The 19,666-nt window shown below is 37.3% G+C and overlaps 2 protein-coding genes across 3 annotated transcripts; one reads left to right on the top strand and one right to left on the bottom strand.

Annotated features, from left to right (window-relative positions):
• Positions 1-2,959: 2,959 nt before the first annotated feature.
• On the top strand, positions 2,960-6,414 carry RPP30 (Ribonuclease P protein subunit p30; the record flags this gene model as incomplete). Its single annotated transcript, XM_012936327.3, has 2 exons — positions 2,960-3,269; positions 5,354-6,414. The coding sequence occupies exon 2, from the start codon at positions 5,428-5,430 to the stop codon at positions 6,412-6,414; it is 987 nt and encodes a 328-aa protein (XP_012791781.1). The 5' UTR covers positions 2,960-3,269; positions 5,354-5,427.
• A 341-nt stretch (positions 6,415-6,755) lies between these two features.
• MS3_00007854 (uncharacterized protein) lies at positions 6,756-15,183 on the bottom strand. 2 transcript variants are annotated; one of them, XM_051216203.1, is made up of 14 exons: positions 15,100-15,183; positions 14,312-14,400; positions 12,818-12,837; positions 12,671-12,777; positions 12,548-12,636; positions 12,460-12,517; positions 12,306-12,423; positions 12,175-12,267; positions 11,985-12,134; positions 11,824-11,946; positions 8,977-9,167; positions 8,217-8,356; positions 7,863-8,056; positions 6,756-6,888 (listed from the first exon to the last, which is right to left on the bottom strand). In XM_051216203.1, exons 3-14 carry the CDS (start codon positions 12,821-12,823, stop codon positions 6,829-6,831), a joined length of 1,329 nt encoding a protein of 442 aa, XP_051066769.1. In that variant the 5' UTR covers positions 12,824-12,837; positions 14,312-14,400; positions 15,100-15,183; the 3' UTR covers positions 6,756-6,828. The 2 variants fall into 2 exon arrangements, with proteins under 2 accessions (XP_051066769.1, XP_051066770.1); XM_051216204.1 differs by lacking the exons at positions 12,818-12,837; positions 14,312-14,400 and having other exon boundaries at positions 12,306-12,636; positions 15,100-15,143.
• Positions 15,184-19,666: the final 4,483 nt, after the last annotated feature.

The raw sequence follows: 19,666 nt of genomic DNA, 5'->3' as shown, positions 1-19,666 counted from the left end.
TTTTACAACGATTAACTAGATGAAACCAAATAGCATCAAGTCTATAAATTTATTCACGAACTTTAATTAACAATGGAATGCGAAACAAATATTTACACCAGGTTCCAAATTACATTGTAGCATTGGTAAAGTGAAGCTGCAGTAGTTGTTTCTTTTCAAACGACAGGGTATAAGAAGTAACTACAAAACACTGGAAGTGGTTGTGAGACTAAAGTGGACGTCCGATATGCTGTTACTTGGGTCTCCCATAAAGTTTCATAGGGCCATAGTTATAAAGATGAATGACTTTGTCAGATCTATGACGGCTCATTCCTGTTACTTTTATATTAAAGATCGGATGTTTACTAATTCTAAATATTAGTTGATATTACTTACTAATACCTGTTACTCGTCGTGAAGGAGCATAGGCCGCTTAACAGAATTCTCCATCCAACCCTGTCTTCGGCAATCCTTTCCAGCTCATTCCAGTTGTTATTCATCCTTTTCATATCTCATTCTATTTTCCGACGTAATGTGTTCTTTGATCTTCCGCTTTTCCGCTTCTCTTCAGGACTCCAAATTAGGACTTACCTCGTGATGAAGTTTGATGATTTGCGTAATGTATGTCCTACCCATTGCCATCGTCCTTTCCTAATTTCCTCTTCAGCTAGAAGCCGGTTCGTTATCTCTCACAGAAGGCTGTTGCTGGTGATATCCGATCAATGGATGTTGAGTATCTTGAGTCGACAACCATTTATAAATACTTGTATCTTCTTGATGATGATTGTTGTAGTTCTCCAAGTTTCAGCTCCGTACAATAGAACTGCCTTGACGTTGGTATTGAAGATTGTGATTTTGATATTGGTTGAAAGTTGTTTTGAGTTCCATGTGTTCTTCAAGTGTTGGAATGCGGCCCTTGCTTTGCCAATCCTTGCCTTTACATCTGCATCTGAGCCCCCTTGTTCGTCGATGATGTTTCCCAGGTAAATGAAGGACTCTACACCTTCCAGAGTTTCGCCATCAAGTGTGATTGGATTGCTGTTTTCCGCTTTGAATTTGAAGACCTTGGTTTTCCCTTTGTGTATGCTGAGACCTACTGATGCAGAGACTGCTGCCACACTGGCTGTCTTTATCTGCATCTGTTCGTGTGTATGCGATAGGAGGGCTAGGTCATATACGAAGTCCAAATCGTCTAATTGATTCTGAGCTGTCCATTGTATGCCGTGTTTTCCCCCAGATGTCGAGGTCTTCATGATCCAGTCAACCACCAAAAGAAAGAGGAAGGGAGAGAGTAAACAGCCTTGTCTGACTCCGGTCCTTACTTGGAATGCATCTGTCAGCTGTCCTCCATGAATGACCTTGCACTGTAGTCCGTCGTATGAGTTCCGGATAATAATGACAATCTTCTCAGGAACTCTGTAGTGTCGAAGAAGTTTCCATAACGTCTTCCTATTTACACTGTCAAATGCCTTTTCATAATCAATGAAGTTGATGTATAGTGATGAGTTCCACTCAACTGATTGTTCGAAGATGATCCGTAGTGTTGCAATTTAGTCTGTGCATGATCGATCCTTAAAATTTATAATCCCTCTATACCTTGTGTAATGAAGTATTTTTACATTGAACCAGTAATTATTATCACATAGATCTTGATCAAATAATATTTGAATTATAGTCATGTAAACCAGTGCCTTTTCATAATCAATGAAGTTGATGTATAGTGACGAGTTCCACTCAAACGCTTACCAGAAAAAATAATTCATTCCTGTTACATTCTAAATAAAAGGTAGTAATGGATTTAGTCAAGAATGTTGAAAAGGTAAATAAAAAAATTACATGTTTCTAAGGAAAGAATTTATGCAGTTGTGATTTACCTCGACTTAATAAATATCAGATCACGCCAGCTACTAAAACTTGTGCAAAGTACAGCATCACACAGCCTTTATTATTTTGCTTCCATTTAAGTATTCTCATCCATCTGCGTCTGGCTTTACAGGGAGATACACAAGTTGATTTAGTATCTAGTAAACTAAAATTTTCAGTTGTCAAAAAGACTCTTAACACTTGTCCACAGCCAGCACCATTTAATTAAGACAAAACACTCCCCATATAAGACTGTATACTGCTGTTTTGCGGGCAACAAAAAGCTCAGACACATAGCTATCCTGCTACCGATGTTATTGCTGGGGAAATCATTTAATGACAGCAGTCTTGAAATATGAACAGCGTTGGACGTACTGTCTACAAATAAACACCAAACGTACTTAAAGCTGTCTTATAATGTATGAGGGCAACAGTACTAAAAGCTTTTTTTCCCTATTTTTACATGGTTGCGTTACGGATAAATTCGCCCATGGTACTCGAGTCCTTGTGAATTTTTGAATGAATTGGCCGGTTGATATGGCCAAAGAAGGTCATTTTCATGTTTCAAACCGCGAATCCAAGCGTTGTATCTCTGAAAACACGGGACCGAGGTAACCGAGGGATTGATAGTATAGAACAGGGATACGTAGAAGATAAACGTTTTTCCATGATGTTCTTATTTGCACCACTAAACAATTGCGTCCAGTTTACATTGTAACAACCAACAGTATTGAGCGTAAGAAAACAGTTCTACTTTACAACAGCTGGTGAAATAAGCGTTGTCCTTCAAAAATAAAAGTCCCACAAAACCCACTAAAGATTCCCGCGTTAGGAAAGTTTCGTTCTCTTTCTCTTTCCTTCTTCACATTGCTCTTATCTTTTTGCATTCTAGTCGTAACTTTAACCTTCATTAGGCACCAAACGAAAAATGTAGTTCTGTAAATGTGACGGTATATTCCTTCGTTTTATGAAATACAAATATATACAAAATTTGTGTAGTCTTCTTACATTATGGCCTGCTCAAAGCAATACTTTTCACAGTAAGAAAAGATAATCAAATATTGCTGAACATAGCAACTTATAACGAAGTGCTCAATAATAGCAAGTCTGCTAGTTTGGAATTTCTGGTTGATAGATTCTTTGGAACTTCATTATCACTATAAGTCAGTGTGAGTTTTTAAGGTAAATAATTCTTTTTCGCACTGATCTAATAAGCAGAGACGCACTATGTCAGTATGATGAATTATTTTTGCAGTTAATGTCTACAGTGAATATACGCTAATACCGCCGTAAATATGAATTAGTTTCTAGAACTTAGGTTAGGGAAGTCGTGGCGCAGCTTACGATAGGTGCGCTACTAATCGACATGATTTCTAGTTGTTTTGTGTAGTGCTTGAACCCGTAATCTCTGTTACACTGCAACTATAGCAAGTTATACAAACTTTTTAATTCTTTCTTATGCAGCTTTGCGTCCTTTTTTTATAACTTTCGCAGTTGACTTAGCTAACGCTTATTGCACAAGCTTGTTGACTAACTCATAACGCCAATTCCTACTCGTCTTGCAGTATTTGCACAATGTCTTTGCTCGTCTCTCATTTGTCTCGGGGTAAATTCTAGGTCAGATCACTCATTTTCCGGAATAGTTTCATATTTCTTCGGCTACTGACGTAGGGTTTCCTCGAGCTCTCAAATTTGAGGAAACTCCCGAAGTCAAATGAACTTGACCAGTGTTAAAGAGGAATATTGAGGAAATATTGGAGAATTTCACCAATTCTCTGGAGATTTGGGGGTCTTAGTGCCATTTCCCCAAAGTTTACTATAGCGGCTTCCCTAAAATGGGTCAAATTTTCCCCAAAATCGGGAGCTCGGGTTTATCACCAAATCTTCAACTGTTTAACCAGTTATTTAGTGAATAATAGACGTGGCTGAACCCAATAACTAAGGAGAACATCGATTATTGTCTGTTGTGATCAAATAGAATTTCTCTGGTCAACTAGACAGCTCCAATCACTTGATGACTGGGGACTCGCAAATCTCTACTCGCAACGTTATCTTCTCTGACTCTGAACTAGTATATACTTCTTAGTGAGCTACGGGCATAAATCTTATTTCAAAATGTCGCACTATGACTATTTCTAACATAATTAACCTTTCTTTTATCGTTGCTAAATAATACTTTGCGTTATTTCACTACGAAATGCGTTCAAGACTGACCCTGTTTCTGCGGTCATGTTTAATAGTTGTGAATTAATTCAAGGAAAGTTTACGCACAACAACCATTTTTTCAATTCTCATATATCTTACCAAGTGATGAAGGTTTCTGGTCTATCAACTTCCGAGATAAAGCTCATCACTAAAGTTTACTATATTTTACAAAGTCCATGGGGATTCACATCCTTATCTGGTGAAATTTATTTTCCTAACGTAATGCTTCTCTATACCCCCTTGCTTCAACCTACTAGGCCTGTCCTCCACAAGTCCCCCCAAGCCCTCACATTACTAATCTAGATTGAGGTTAGATGTTTAACGTGATACTAAAATTGCTTAACGTTATAGGAGTCAGTCGGTTGTGTAATAGGACGGTTTCTAGCTCATACATAGCTGTTAACTGCATTGTAAGCCAGTGAAAGTTTCAGAGAGAATAATTTATCAACTGATGAAAGCAAGAAAACCTTTCACACAGACTTTGTTTCTGATTCCTTACAATCCTTTTACAGTATCCAAGATGTCGACGCTATAAATGTTGCAGATATTTAATCAAAGAGATGAATTGAGATTACTGGTTGTGAAATAGTTAGGATTCAATACAGCTTTGTTTCTAGATTCAAAATTACGCAAAGAATATGAATATTATTTTACAAAATCGCGATCATGGTTTTGCTTACTGTTGTATTGTTAAGCCCGGTTCAACATCACGTGATTTTTTCGCCAATCGAGATGCGACTCATACAATCCATGGGGTTCGACCGGTATGAGCAGCCTAGCGTCCTTATTGGTCCATTTTCTTCCTAGCCCTACCAGTTGAGTCCGGAACGCCAATATGCAAATCCATTATGCGAATCATTTATTCCAAATATACTTGGTTTATATACTAGCCAAACAGACCGTATCACACCATAGAATAGGAGGTAACATCTACACAAGACCAAGCTAGAAAGTGGCTGTGAACGTGGGAGACTGTAACTAATAAACTGAGTATAATTTAAGAACAGTAAATCGTATAACAATAATATATAGGTCAAAATAAAGCTTGTAATAAGGGGAGTATAGATATACATAATCTATTTACTGAGTAGATATACAATAAGAATATATATAATGTTGATCTACTAATAGTTCTCAGAAGTTACCCGTAATTTAATCTTCACTAAGATGTAACACTTACTATGTTCCTTTTATTTCGCTATTTTCTGTCAATATTATCCACCTTCATACATATACTACACATGATTCGTCTTTTATTTCTGATACATTACACTTCAGGCTAACATGTTTCTTGTTTCTACTCTAGGTTTTGTGTTGAGAAGCAGAACTTTCAAATAATTGAGCTTAAATCTCAATAAATCTACTCTGATATGTTATGAAATGGAAGGGAATTACTTCGATCTTGATATTCCTTTTGAAGCAATGAACGCGCACCTCCTTGCACGCTTGCTTGATTGTGGATATTACTATGTGGCGGTCAGTCAGTCTGTATCAGTAGATGACTTCAATTTCGAAGTTAAATCAGATTCCACTACTAGGAAGAAAAACAAAGAAGAAAGACAAGCTATGCGTCAGAACCTCACTGCTAAGTTAGAACCCCCTTCTCCAGATGTTCTTCAAGCTTATATTAATGAAAGTAGTATGTTCAGAGCTTCCGTGTCGCCTTCCGCTATATTATGTAAACCACGAATATTCACACGTTTGACTATATATTGCAATAATGCTGAAAATGCCGGTTTATTCTTCCGTCAATTTGAGGATAAACTTGGTGCCTTCGACGTTGTGAGTTTCTGTCCTACTTCCAATAGCGCTTTTGCATATGCATGTGAAAAGGCTGTGAATATTGACCTTATATCTTTAGACCTTACAAAATCAAGTGAAATTCGACTGTTAAGTAAACAATGCAATTTGATGATGTCACGAGGTATTCACTTAGAATTCCAACTTGCTCCAGTACTTCGCTCTTCCTCTGGAACCTATAGCGCACGTACAGTCTTATCACAGTATTTCAGCAGCTTACTCTGCATAGCACGGAAGTCATTTACAAATATGATAGTCGTCAGTTCCGGGGCGTCAAGCGGGTGGGAAGTCCGTCGACCAGTGGCTGTATCTGCAATGCTTGGTTGTCTAGGTCTGCAACCTCAGGAGGCAACTCACTCTTGTCTTACCAAGGCGCCTTTCGCAGTAGTGACTCATGGTCTTATACGAAGCAAAACAGTACATGGTGCAGCTGCACTGCTTAAACTTTTGTCTATGCCGAATGTATCTTCTATCGTTGTTAAACCTACTGTAAATAAACAAACTACAGACGAAGCTAGTTGTGTAGAAGATCAATTACCTTGTAAGAAGATAAAACTGACGCAGTGATCCCTGTTTATTATTTTATTACTTACATAGGACGTATATTTCTTTATGAGAAAAACACTGACAGATTTTATTCCAAAAATATCTTTCTTCTACTAATTCTATCATTTTTCCAAAATAAATTAGGCACAGATGTCAGTCGCTGAGAAATAGGGTCGAATAATTCAATACATGTAAATGTGGAATTGGTTATGGTGAAGCTCGTTTAGAGTAATGGGTTTTTTTGGTGCTTATACGTGACTTTGAATTTGAAAGCTACTAGTTGGTGTCCATAACGGTTTATGGTCTTAAATAAATCCACTAAACCGGACCACTAAGATAATCAAACATGTAAATCGATTGTATTTAGTAAGATAAATTCTTTAATAGGAACATACTATACATATTGTTGTTGAGATGTTAAGTGGATTAAGTAAATTAGTATTTCGATTTCTTGAGCAAGCCCGGGCGCCAGTACAGTGGGTGTGTTTCTTCCGTCTAAAAAATAAAACATGTGATTGATTAATCCACAAAGTAAATGCTGATGGTGAGGAATGAAGCTTAGTTAAGAAAAGCTTTTAGATCTCGTTTTGTAGACGTTAAGCAGCAGCTGCGCACGTGTAAAGCGTGTTCTGACTACCTCAGTCGACTAAATTTCAGCTTCACCTGATTTCCTGTTTTGAAACAACATTTAACTGTAACATAACTCACTTGGTAATTCAACTATATAAAGCAAGTGTTCAGAAGACAGCGTTGGAGTGACCTGTTTGCACAGTGTATACTCGCACTTCGGCAAAGGTCGAGCGGTCGTCTTTATCCAACTAGTCTGTTAAAAGCAATACAGAACATGTCCCCCCCCCAATTAATCAACCACAGGGATGAATACCAAGTTAGTTATGTAGCGTCCCCTTTGTAAGGTTGTCAGTGTATGAAATGTGTTTTCTCATCGTATACAATCGCACCAACAATTTAGAAATGTATATTTTTTCATTCCACTCAGTTATTCTCAAAGCTATGAAGACTGCTACATGACAGTAAGTATAGGATGTTGCAAAAATAGAATCCTCACCACTTCGAGCTGTGTTGACATTCGTAACCAATCCACTGAAACGTATATTACAGATGCCCTATTTCGATAATCGATTATACTGTGATGCTTAGTGACTGCAAGTTAGATATTTCCACTGTTTGATTAAGAACCTTGATTAGAAATTACTCAAATATCGTGATGAAAGATTTCACGGAAGTAGTCACATCTGAAGTGCTTATTGAAAACAGTTACAGACAACTTGAAGTGGAGTGTAAATTTTATCTGCAACTTTTGTGTATATATATTAATGATTAACTACTGTCTCCGCGTCTGTATACACTACTTTCATTCTAGTCTCTCAAATTCAGTATAACTTTAGTCCAGTAGTATGTAGATTAGGTTATTATGAGGTAGTTCAGATAACAACAAAAAGCCCAATTACCGCCGATTCATCTTCTTTGAAGATCTTTATTGATTTGTCTGCTTCACAGGACACCAAGCGAGATCCACTACGATCAAATGCTAAAGCAAATATCCCAGCTTCAGAATCAATACTGCCAGGCTGAACTTGAGCTTGAAGACGCTGAAAGTTATACCCAGATTTCCAATCCCAAAAGTGAACACTGCCATTATCGCCTAAAATAAGTAGGAAAACCAATGGCAGAGATCAATCTCTTGACAGACAAATATTTGAAATAGACCGTACGAACTATTTAAATGGTCAATACGTACATTATAACCCTTAATTTTAATAAATTACTGGAATAAAGACATGCATATGTAAACTAGTAAATACCTCCACTGACGACCACATTATCTTGGTTAACAGTGATGGCATTAATGATAGCATTATGTCCAGATAGATTCTGAAGAAAGACACCACTGGGGAGTTTCCATTGTTTTATATTATCCGGTGATCCAGAAACAAATGCATTCCTGAAAGATAAGAAGGCATGCAAACATCAAATAAAACTTAGGTGATAAAATAATTGAACTATAATCATCACCAGAAAAACTATTTTCTATCTAGAAGATTACTAATTTACGAACGCGGCAAAAAGATACGGATGTTCTGGTTGTTGTCAAGTTACTTATTGTAACTCAGCCCCCAAACGCCCTGGTACGGCCGAGAGTGGGGAGATCCCGCTCTCCCTCTCGAAATGCTCTCACATGGCCACGCGTATATAGTTTATCAGGGAAGTCCTACTCACTGCCTTCTCGTGGCGGGGGTGTTGTTTACAAAATTGGGAGGACGAAAAGCGAACGTCCGGCGCTTCAACCGGGTTGGTGGACATGGAGAGACCACCTAGGGGAGTTGGAAAACCCTGATTTTAAACCAATGGTGCACATGGGCTCCAGTATCCTAAAGGAATAAATGGCGTATGAATCAATCGTTGGTCACCGGCTACCATGGGAATGCATCTCCTTTGTAAGAAAGAAAACTATAGCAAACAATTTTAATGCGACCCTGTCTTTAGTCTCATGTTATATCAGTGACCACTAAATTTGCGTTTAAATGAATAGAGAATTAAAAGTCAAACTTCTAGGAAACTTACTGAGTTGGATGGATACATACAGCTCGGACAGATTTCTTGTGATTTGTCAAACAGGCTATGGTACGTCCTGCTGCCAAGTCCCAAAGGCGGACAGTTGCATCATGTGATCCAGTAATCACTTGAGGATCAGATTCTTGACAACGTACTGTCGCTACTGTGTTCGAATGTCCTGTTAGAGTATGAACATTAACCTGAAATAGAAGTTAACGGTTAACGACTTATTACACAAAGGAAGGAAATTATTTTTCAAGTGTGAAACTATTTAAAATCCATTAGTAGTAAGATATAATCTCAAGTCGATTGATAAGAAGAATATCTTTTCAGCTGGTTAACTTCCATTACAAAACTAATTGTAGCGACTTTCCACAGCATTTATAACCCGTTGCGTAAAGAAAAAGATTACAGAAGTATGCATTACCAAAACGAAGACTATAGAGTGAAGTTTCCCAAAAATAATATAATTACCTAGTGCGTACAAACTAGGGGTGTTTTTTCGACAGAACATTGTCCTTTTACAAAGACTTTGTGTTCTAGCGATGAAATTGTAAAAGACAGACCTAATACTATGTAACCTTGGAAGTTACAAAAAGGCTGTGTGTGATCAACTTCACCAGTTGTTTCTTGAACTCCGCAATCATTTTTCAATGTACACACCATCGAATTTTTTTTCTACCGCATGTTAGAGAAATTAGTACTTACCACCAACAACTGACGTTCACTAACAAACCCTTCTTCTATTCCTTAGATTACCTTGTACTACAGTTACCAACCTTCCTCTTTGACCATGAGACCGCAGTCACTAAGTGCTTTCAAAATTTTATCTTTCATATTTCAAAATTACACTCCAAACTACTTGTTAAACTTCAGATGTTTTAGCGGATGTAGTAGAAATGCCTCAAAACTATAAAATCTTGTGTATGTCTTGTCTTTAAAATGAGCCGACATAGGACCCAATTCTGATTATTCATGTGACTACATTCAGCCAATGTAAGAACCAGCACAGTTCCCTCTTACATTACCTGGGTCCTCGATAGTAATGTCTAGTGATATCGTACTTGTAGGTAGAGCATTACATTCCAAGAATAGAACAGTACACATTTGTTTGTGCTCTGCAGAATTAATCAGAAAGACATGAACTAGGAAGGAGGAATAAAAGATGTTATATTTTTGGAGTCTCTGTTTGTGCCGAATAACTGGTATTGGGGAAAACTGATGACTCATTACTTTCACAGCATATGTCCGGATTCCTAATTTTCTTGAATTTAATTACGTGTTTGTGTAAACACGGACTAATGCAATAATTAATTTTAGCTCAGAGATAAGAATGCACACAAGAACTTATCTAAGCATTTAATGAGACGCGAAGATTTTCGTCCAAAGATTGCCAGGTACGATTTACAGGTTTTCGTAAAGACTAAAGTAGAGTCTGATGACCACACAAAACAAAACGTTAGGGACTGCAAAAGTATACCTAGAGATTTTGCTCCATTAATGTGTGTTTTGAAACACCCTTGTGGATTTAAATATACAAAAGGAACTTACAACCACAGTGGAAAAAGTGTACACCATGTCCGTGGGTGCTAGTCAACTAGACTATACGAAAATGAGTAAAACAATGGTGATAAAGAGCAGTGGAAAGTTTTTCAGTCAGTCAGTCAGTTACAAAGTAGGACCAGACACATATATGCATCGGTCCAAGTTGCCATACCTCATTAACACAACAAGTTGAACACCGGATTCATAAAAGTAGTTAATTCAGAGGTGGTAATATATAAAAGAAAGATTGCAATAAGGATATAGCATAGGAAGAAAGATATGAAGCGATCTTAATCTCTTAGTTTAAGGGAAGACAGAGAGTGTATACACCGACGCCATTGTGATCGATTCTCAGCCATGTCACCAAGTCTCCAACCATTGATTACGATAGTCACGCGGACCCCAACCAAGTAGTCTGCATCTACCAACATGGCTCAGACTAGAAGTTAGTGACTTCAAGCACTGATGCCATGTTTTGGTTTGGCCGCCCCTAACTTTCTTCCAACCATTCCCAACACTAGTCAACGTTGCGCGTCGTGGTAATCGGTGTTCAGGCATACGTAACACGTGGCCCAACCATCTCAGTCGATAAAGATTGACAACCTCATTAACTGATTTACCATCATTCCCTAATACCCTGCATCTGGAAAATTTTTACGAATAATAAAGCGAATTATTGGCAAAACTGCTATAAAAACGGCTAATTTACTCTCACACCAGGTGATGAAAAAAGAAAGCGACGAAATTTAAGGAATAAACCATTCTTCAGCTATTTTACGGTTCGAATGATCTGCTGGAATTTTCGAAAGGTTGACTGATCCCAGCTTCCACCCATCTGAAGGGGCTAAAAAGTACTTGGTGGGAAAAAGAAGTAAGCCTATATAGGTTAGCTCTGCATATTTTCAAGGGGGTTAATTACGACATTAATTAAAACGACTACGGTATTCATTGGAGTTTGAGAATCAAACAGTTTTAGCCAGAGGAATTTGGTCCTTAAAGTTTATAAGAGACATCTTTTTAATAACCGTCATGGAGTTAGTTTTATCGGTACTTTATTCAAAAGACCAATTGCTTAATCATTATCAATGATTCATTTGATCATAAAAAATGAAGCAATTATTATGTTGATTACTTCGCTTATTTTAGGAGTCCTACTTGCCCTGACACATTGGTGGCTAGTAAAATCTTGCTAGAACAAAAAGAGAGAATTATCATATAAAAATTGATCCTAAAGTTAAATCTGTATTCAGACAACAAACAACAATGTTAATTTGAAGGAAAGATCAAACTCCTTACAATTTATCAACTTACTTTGGTTCGCATGTCCCATACTCGTGCAGTTGCATCCCGACCACAAGTAAGGACTACATCGATTGTTGGATGGATATCAATATCGTAAACAGCAGACATATGACCATGGTAATGACGAATAACCTTTATATGTAAGTATATATTAAAAAACTCATGGGTACCTTATTTTGCTCCAAATCCCAACAACGAACTGTTTTATCTTCTCCACATGAAAATAAGTAAGGATGACGAGCACTGACAACGACACCTCTAACAGTACTTATGTGACCTGTCAGTGTCAGTTTTAATGTCCCACTAGCAAAGTCCCAAACCTAGATAAATAAATAAAAGCGAACTAGATGAACTTTATACCTTGATCATCCGATCTGCCGCACCAGTAACAAAGAAATCATTAGTAGGATCAAAAGCCACACAGCGCACCCATCCTGTGTGACCGCTAACAACCTAAAAGTTTTTGGATATAGTAGGTAGTACTAAATTACTCGACATAGTTTCCATGGTGGATGCCATGTGGGCTTGGGCATAGTCGGAGCTTTCTTTGGAAGTAGTAATTTTTCATTACCTATTTGAACTATAGAAGCGTTTTGTTCAAGTGCAGACCTTCAAAAATATTTATCGCATAAACTTTAGACTAACTTTGGTTTGACCTTTTCAGATAGGACAATAGCTCCCGATTGTGACGTGTCAGAGACATCTAAAATAGATAGGACAGAAATTCACTTACTTTCTTTAGGCCTTAGTGGATTGTGACCAGGCTCCTTAAGTACAGGTCCATACTGATCTTTTGCTTTGATGGCGACTTTTAATGAATTACTAAGCAGAATAGTAAACAATATTAGTTATTTACCTTTTCTCATCAACTTCCGGAAGACGACTTTGATCGGCTTCAAACATATCATGTGTTCTTTTGAGAGAGCGGAAAACAAGTGTGTGTACAGAGTGGCGCTGAACCACCTAAATTTTCAACTTATTGTCTTTTTTTATAAAAACTAACCTCCATTTTGCAGAATCAAGCTATTAATGAAGATAAGCAGTTTTTTAGTGATTAAAACTTATAAAACAATCTACTGAATTACTAAATGGTACAAAGATTCCAAGTAATGGTAAAATAGTTGGGACACAGTTGTAAAAACCTGCGAATTGTTACACGCATTGTGATGCTTATTGTTAGTATTGAGTGCAAAATCAATTTGAATACTGGTTTTATTCTATATCAATTACTAGATGTATTGAAATCCGCACTTTTAAACAGTTATTGTCGAGAACTTGAAATAGTTGTCTTAGACTAGCATACCAGAAGACTCTAAATCTGACATGTTTTATTAAATCGCAGAAGTTTAATAGAAAGGCTTTACCAAGTTGAGTAACACACTAAAAGAAACTTGAATTAAGTGAATGAAAGCAAATTTTTCAAGAACTGGAGGAAAAATATGTCACTAAAATTTTAATGTGGCCCAGTTGGATCGTTTGTTGATTGCTATAGAAACATACATCTTGGCTACTCTCGTATATAATCATTGACTTAACTGGCGTTAGTGAATAATGGGATTAAAATAAGTCAAACACGAGGATGGATTTTGAATACGTATATTTCATGTAATCGTTTACGCGAACAGACAGTCAGGAAAACGCAGAGAAGGAAGTGGATAGAGCGGAGCGAAATGGATAAGAGAAGGCATGTGAGCCAACTCCATTTGACTAAGAGTAACTCAATATTTATAGCCAGATCAAAAATAAATCACAGATATGTGATAAGTAGGATAAGCATTACGCACACAAACGCTCACATAAGAACAGATACGGTTGGTAAGCGAATAATTAACAAGGTCAAAATGTAACTGTAGAAGAATGGATAAATTAGTCTGTCCGAAAGCTAGAATAACCCATGTGGGATCGACAGAGTGCTAGACACTACAACATCACTATGACTACAAAAAGATAGGATTTTCATGCCACTAAAATATATTAACTGATGAACCCAATACGAAAGTCTACCACAGAGTTTATATTAGAAAGCAGTGACTCTAAACTTAAATGTTTTACTTCAATTTAAAAATTCGAAGGTTTTAGCTTATCATGAATGATATGGAGTTTGTCTCAATCAGTTGTTGCATTTGGAGGTTTACACGACCCTCAGTAATGATAACGAACACATCTTGAAATGATACTTCGAGAACAAACAAAACTTTTGTAAATCGATAACCTATTATAAACATACCACGATATTTGAAATATGTCGAAGGTGAAAATCTCAATTGATAAATGGTTTTACAATGCCACTTTCTAGAATTAGATGTAGCATCTGGTTTAGTTTTTGCGTACTAATGTTGACATGACGGTGATCAACTTAAAGAACTCTTCAGAAGACTAGAAAACCAGAGAGCATCGATTGGAGTGACGTACAGAAGCTTTCAAAAGATATATAACTAAGTAACACAAATGTTCATACGTTGGATCGTTCAAAAAACATACGAAGTTTAAGGCTTACTGAGACTGGACATAAAAAACTGAAAATTCGCTGGTAATCCTGATACATTTGATAAGAGAGAACTCCACGAGTATATTTACTTTCACAATCTGAAAATCCAGAAACAACAAGAATGCATCACAGGATTTTAACCTTAATTATCGAAGCTAGTGGGTTTTTTGTTGGGGATCATCAGAAGGTTCTACAATTCGGTTTTGAACAGCATGGTGATTAAGATGGACATTAGCAAAGTAAAGCAGTAACACATTCCCCACCGTTCACGCAGCCTTAGAGGGATAAAATAAGAGAAATATGTACGCACTACATACACGCACTTGGAGATAGTACATAGGTTTAATACTCTTGCAATATTAGATGCTTTGTATAAATCACAATGAGTGGCTTAAAAAGCCAAACTCACATAAATATCTGGGAAAACGTCGAGAGCACAATTTATAGACGAACTAATCAGATTTACAATAACAGGTCTTGGATTTCGGTGCGAAATTCCTTATTCATTTGGCTAAATAACGTCCTGGCAATTTAGCTGGCGTTAGTTCGTGATGAAAACCCAAAATCTAACTTCTAACCATAAAAATCAAATGTAAATCACAATCCTTATCGTTCAGATAGGTTTAAAACCCTTAAAAGAGATAACAAAGCCTCTAATGTTATTTTTACAGTACAAATCTACATCACTATCTCCAGCATATGTGCAACAATTAAGTATTGACCAGTAACGTAAGAAAATTATAGATTACAAAATTTCTTAGAGTTATTAATTCGTTAAGTAACCCATCAATGCTCACCTGGATGAGAAGCTTTAGACACAGTAGCGTTAAAAATGAACTGTGAGCCGCAAAAAGTCTCAATTTCCAATATTTAGCTATTTGTGACCAGCGCGTGTAGACCATTCTGTTTTCCGAATCAAGTCATCCGTTTTGGAGTACAGCTTAAGATCTTTCATGTCTTCCATCAGAATCGAAAGGAAGTATGTGAGGTCAAAATTCATGTAATATCCTTCCAAATATGTCTTCGGACCTCTTCGTTTTCTGATTTGTGATTTGACTGGGTCGACATATTTCGATTACAAAGATGTTGCATGTGACAGTGTTGTCAAGCCCCGAATACTTGTGGCAAATTAAGGTATAACACCTTTAAGTTGAAAGTACAAATAGCTGGTCAAACCAGGAGTCGGTAATGAAGTGTTTCGAAGATAAGTTCGGAAGATGGTTAATTTGCTGAGAATAAAGTGATCTTCCCCTGATCAGGTTTGCCACAGTGCATTCGGTTGGGATCTGATATAAATGCTTGAGGTTTGCTTTATACAGCTAATGAGGTCAGCATCAACGTCGAGAATGTACAGAACTGTTCTTCTGATGTTTATTTAATGACATGCGTCTTTTGCTGTGAATGAACATATTTTACTTGTTTTCCTAAGGAAGACTCTGAGCTACGGGTGTGCACATGAAATCCTATACTCCTCGAAAAACTCCTCACCAAAAGAAGTAAGTCTACACATTCTGCAACTGAGTAAAATGTATGCCTGATTAGTGATAATAAAAGGCGTGACTTCACTTGTCTGTTAACTGTTTGGTGTGAAGTTCCTCGACGGTTACCCAAGGAATAGTAATAATAATGTTCAGATAGAACATTTTTAACTCAGAATATATTGTGGAGGTTTGATTCCAATCAAAATGCTTTGGTGTACTAGGGAAGTATGTGTTTTAGCATAATTAGGGTCGGAAAGGAGACGAACTAGAGAAGTGGTGAATAAATGATCCAAAGAGCGTACACAACTCACTTATATTTTTTATAAGGGAAGTATACGACAATAAACAACAATAACGCATCCCTCAGGTCAATATAATCTAGTAGTCGGGAGTAGAGCCACATAGTATAACCGGTTAAAGTAAATCTCGCATACTTTTTTGAATTCCAATGTTAGTAAATGCGACTGCACTTGTAACTATGTTATAAGAAATACACTTATTTTGTTATGTGATGGCAGAAATAGGTTATATTGACCACTTTGTTCTAAACAGTCAGGTTAAATTTAGCTACTATTGAATTTTAGCACGGTATCCGGAACACGATGATGGTTAGCTATAGCTTGTCTTAGTTATGTAGTATTCAGCAAAAGTCACCCATATTTCTGGCTAAACGTCGAGGAGCAAGGAAGATGACGGGATAAATGATGAGAAATTAATTTGAATGATTATACGAATGACGACGAGAGATGAAATACTTTCAGATAAATCTGATTGAAAACAAGTTGTTAGAATTTTTAATTCGGTCTGAAAGTTCTTGAGATTTTACCTCAAGATATAAATCTATCAGAAATTGTTGCCTGCAAGAAACTCACCAATCCATATTTTGAAAATGCCTTATTCATGAGTCACGTTGCCGGTATACTGAGAAACAAGTGTTGTGGTAAAAAAATTGTGTAAGCCTCTGAGAGTAACGCTAACTTTTTAAATTCTACTTTACAAACCCTTTCTTTGTAGACGATTGGCCGAGAATCCGTACCAGATCATGTCCCAGTAGATAACAACATTTTCTTTCAAAGTTCTAACACCCTCTGGGTAAGAGAAGTATGAACTGATGTTCAAATGTCTAATGGAAGAAAGAGAAACATTTGGTCATACTATATAATTTAATTTTAAATAAACTTTTACAATTCTTATTATTTTCTCGATTATTTTAAACTATGAATAAGCAGTGCATATATTAGTGAATATACCTGGGTTATGAAGTTCGAATGGCTTCATTGATGTATTATTTTGTTGAACATGTTAGTTGCATGAAAAAGGGTATCAAATCGCTTGAACTGCCTTTAAGTAACACACGATTTATCTGTTGATCACCTTATTCGGCCGTCAGGATATTTAACACGACAGTAGTCCTGAATATTTCATGTAGCTCAGCTGAAAATATGTAATACAAAACACAAACATAAACAATTTACAGCTGAGTTGATAAATCGTATAGAGCTTTTTAAATAACGTACTTATTCTAATCAAGATGGGAGAAAAACCATCGGCCCTTATTTTTACATAGCAACGGAAAACTCATACGTGAGGAATAATTCAGCCTTTTTCGCTCACAATCAAATCTTCACTTATTGATAACAAATACAATAATTTGATCCGCTTGTAACAACTTCTGTAGAAAGTTATTCAACCAAGATGTCATTTTTTTCAGGAAACGTTCTTCCATGGAATGTATATCACATCTGGCTGGGAAAATGGAACTTATGTATTCGGTGCTCAACATCTTGCCGGAGAGCCTTGACAAACCAGTTAACTGCTGTTGCTTTGCAACGTAACGCGACCGAACTGCATCAGGCTGTTAAGTTAATATAGTAAGAGATATTTACCTGTTTTGCTGCAATACACCTAGTGGTTTCGTGAAATAGTTGATGGTCGATAGACCTTAAATACTTTCAACAGCATTTATCTTGGCCATCGTTTACTAAGTTTTCTTCATAGTTGCTTCTACTGCAACATACGTTCATTTCGTTGCAAATACAAGACATGTGGATAAGTTACTGGAACGAAGTGAATTTACTGGTTTGGATAGCCTAAGGTAACGTTGCAATTCAAAGCCTCTCAGTTCCTAGTTTTGTGTAGCATATATTTACTTATGTCTATCGTTTTTCTCATTCGGAATTTTGTTTTGCGTGCTTCCTCCTTAAATGGCTTTACATTTTACTCTTTTGATCTGTTAAATAGCATGGACAGTGATAGCTCTGTCACCAATACTTATGCTATGAATACGATAACGGCTAGAAGATGTAGAGGTCCTTTTTCAGAGGTCATGAATAAACCAAAAATCTCCGTTTCAAGCAACAGGATCACATGAAAGCTCAGTGTGACACCAGAAAACGAAGATCCTAGTAACGTAGACAAAGTGGATCACTCAACTCAAAACTTGAAACTGAATTTTCTGCAAAGTAATCGGGGTCACACTCTTACGCAGCTTTCTACTCCTAGTAAGACTAGAAGCAAAATAGAAAATGTATCACAAGCCCGTGTTGACAATTGGTAATGAGGTGAGACAACACAATAACGATAACTGTATCGCATGATCGTTTCTCGTTAAAACCAGTGACTCGATATTTGCATGTGATTGCCATAACGTCTGGGTTCACTGTCTCTGAGATTTATAGTACGTAAACCATACAACGGGTTCGTGTTACGTCACAGCACGTCTCCCCAAAATGCTGAGAAAGCAGACTAATGGATCAAGAGGTAAACTAGGAGAAGTCAGAAGCATGTGTTTTCAGTTATATTTGAAGGTCACAGTCCCGGCGGAAACATACTTATCGCTAAACATCATAGATGAAGAAGTAAGCTTTTGGACATGGCAATTTTTCGATACTCCAGGGTGCACAAAATAAGAGCTGGGGTGGCATTAACTGCCACTTCAATGCCGTAACACCACATAGTACTCAGTCGGCCGAGTTGACGGACCCATCGTGGCGTTGCTAAAGTGTGAACGCTACGAAGTTCTTGAATGGAGGAATTTACCGACCCCGTAAAGTTTCTAAAACATAAAAGGGTGGGATAAGAGATAGTATACCAAAGTCACCGCACCTGCGTTTTGACTAAATATCATTGGCTAGAGACTTCAAAGCTTACCGGCAAATGATCAGCTTCTAGTTGAGAATGTCCATCACCACTTTTTAATAGGAAGTAGTGGCCAGGCTACATTCATGTTCGACGTGATCACAAACAAAATAAATTGGCAGGATGAAAATGCTTCTTATCTTGGAAAAACCAGAGCAGACTACTGAGCTATGAGTGAGTATCCTCAAATGTCCCATGGCTACGAGAGTGTTGGAGACCAACAATGAGGTACCGCTCGGAGTTATTGAGGAATGTCAGTGAAAATGCTATTCAACATAATGTATCTTGGGGTAAGCGCACATTCGGGAAGCGAAGATTCTGGGTTAAGTGAGGATCGAAACGCTTGCTACGGGTCAAACAGAGGTCCTAGAACAAGTGGAAGGTCTCCTTGACAATCTTATTGTCGCACTTACTCGGTGTTGCGAGATGGATGCAATAGTAAAGTGTGAAGTCAAGCTAGTAGCCAAAACACAAGTTAACGCAGAACATCGATATAGATTCATGGTCAGGAGAAATCCCACAAACCTAGGAATTTGATATCTTAAGTGGATCAGTGGCAAATATCTCACTAACTTAGAGGTGGCAGAGATCTTTAATGTCACTTTTGTAGACCAAATTAGACAGGAGCCTGATACTACAGAAAGCCCCTCAACTCTAAAGGGTCTGGGAAATACCGAGCTAACTGGCAAGCTTATACTATAGAGACTAAAATCCTTTCCCTTAGGAAAGTCGCCAGGATGGGACA

Source organism: Schistosoma haematobium, chromosome 4 (assembly GCF_000699445.3).
Source record: "Schistosoma haematobium chromosome 4, whole genome shotgun sequence".
NCBI classification, from domain to species: domain Eukaryota; kingdom Metazoa; phylum Platyhelminthes; class Trematoda; order Strigeidida; family Schistosomatidae; genus Schistosoma; species Schistosoma haematobium.
This window is presented reverse-complemented; position numbering and strand designations above follow the sequence as displayed.

Coding starts and splice junctions, on each gene's coding strand:
- MS3_00007854 (XM_051216203.1), bottom strand. Junction 12,135..12,174: donor CGGCAGATCGGATGATCAAG/GTATAAAGTTCA, acceptor TTATTTATCTAG/GTTTGGGACTTTGCTAGTGG. Junction 6,889..7,862: donor TCAAAGAAGATGAATCGGCG/GTAATTGGGCTT, acceptor TTTATTTTTTAG/ACGGAAGAAACACACCCACT.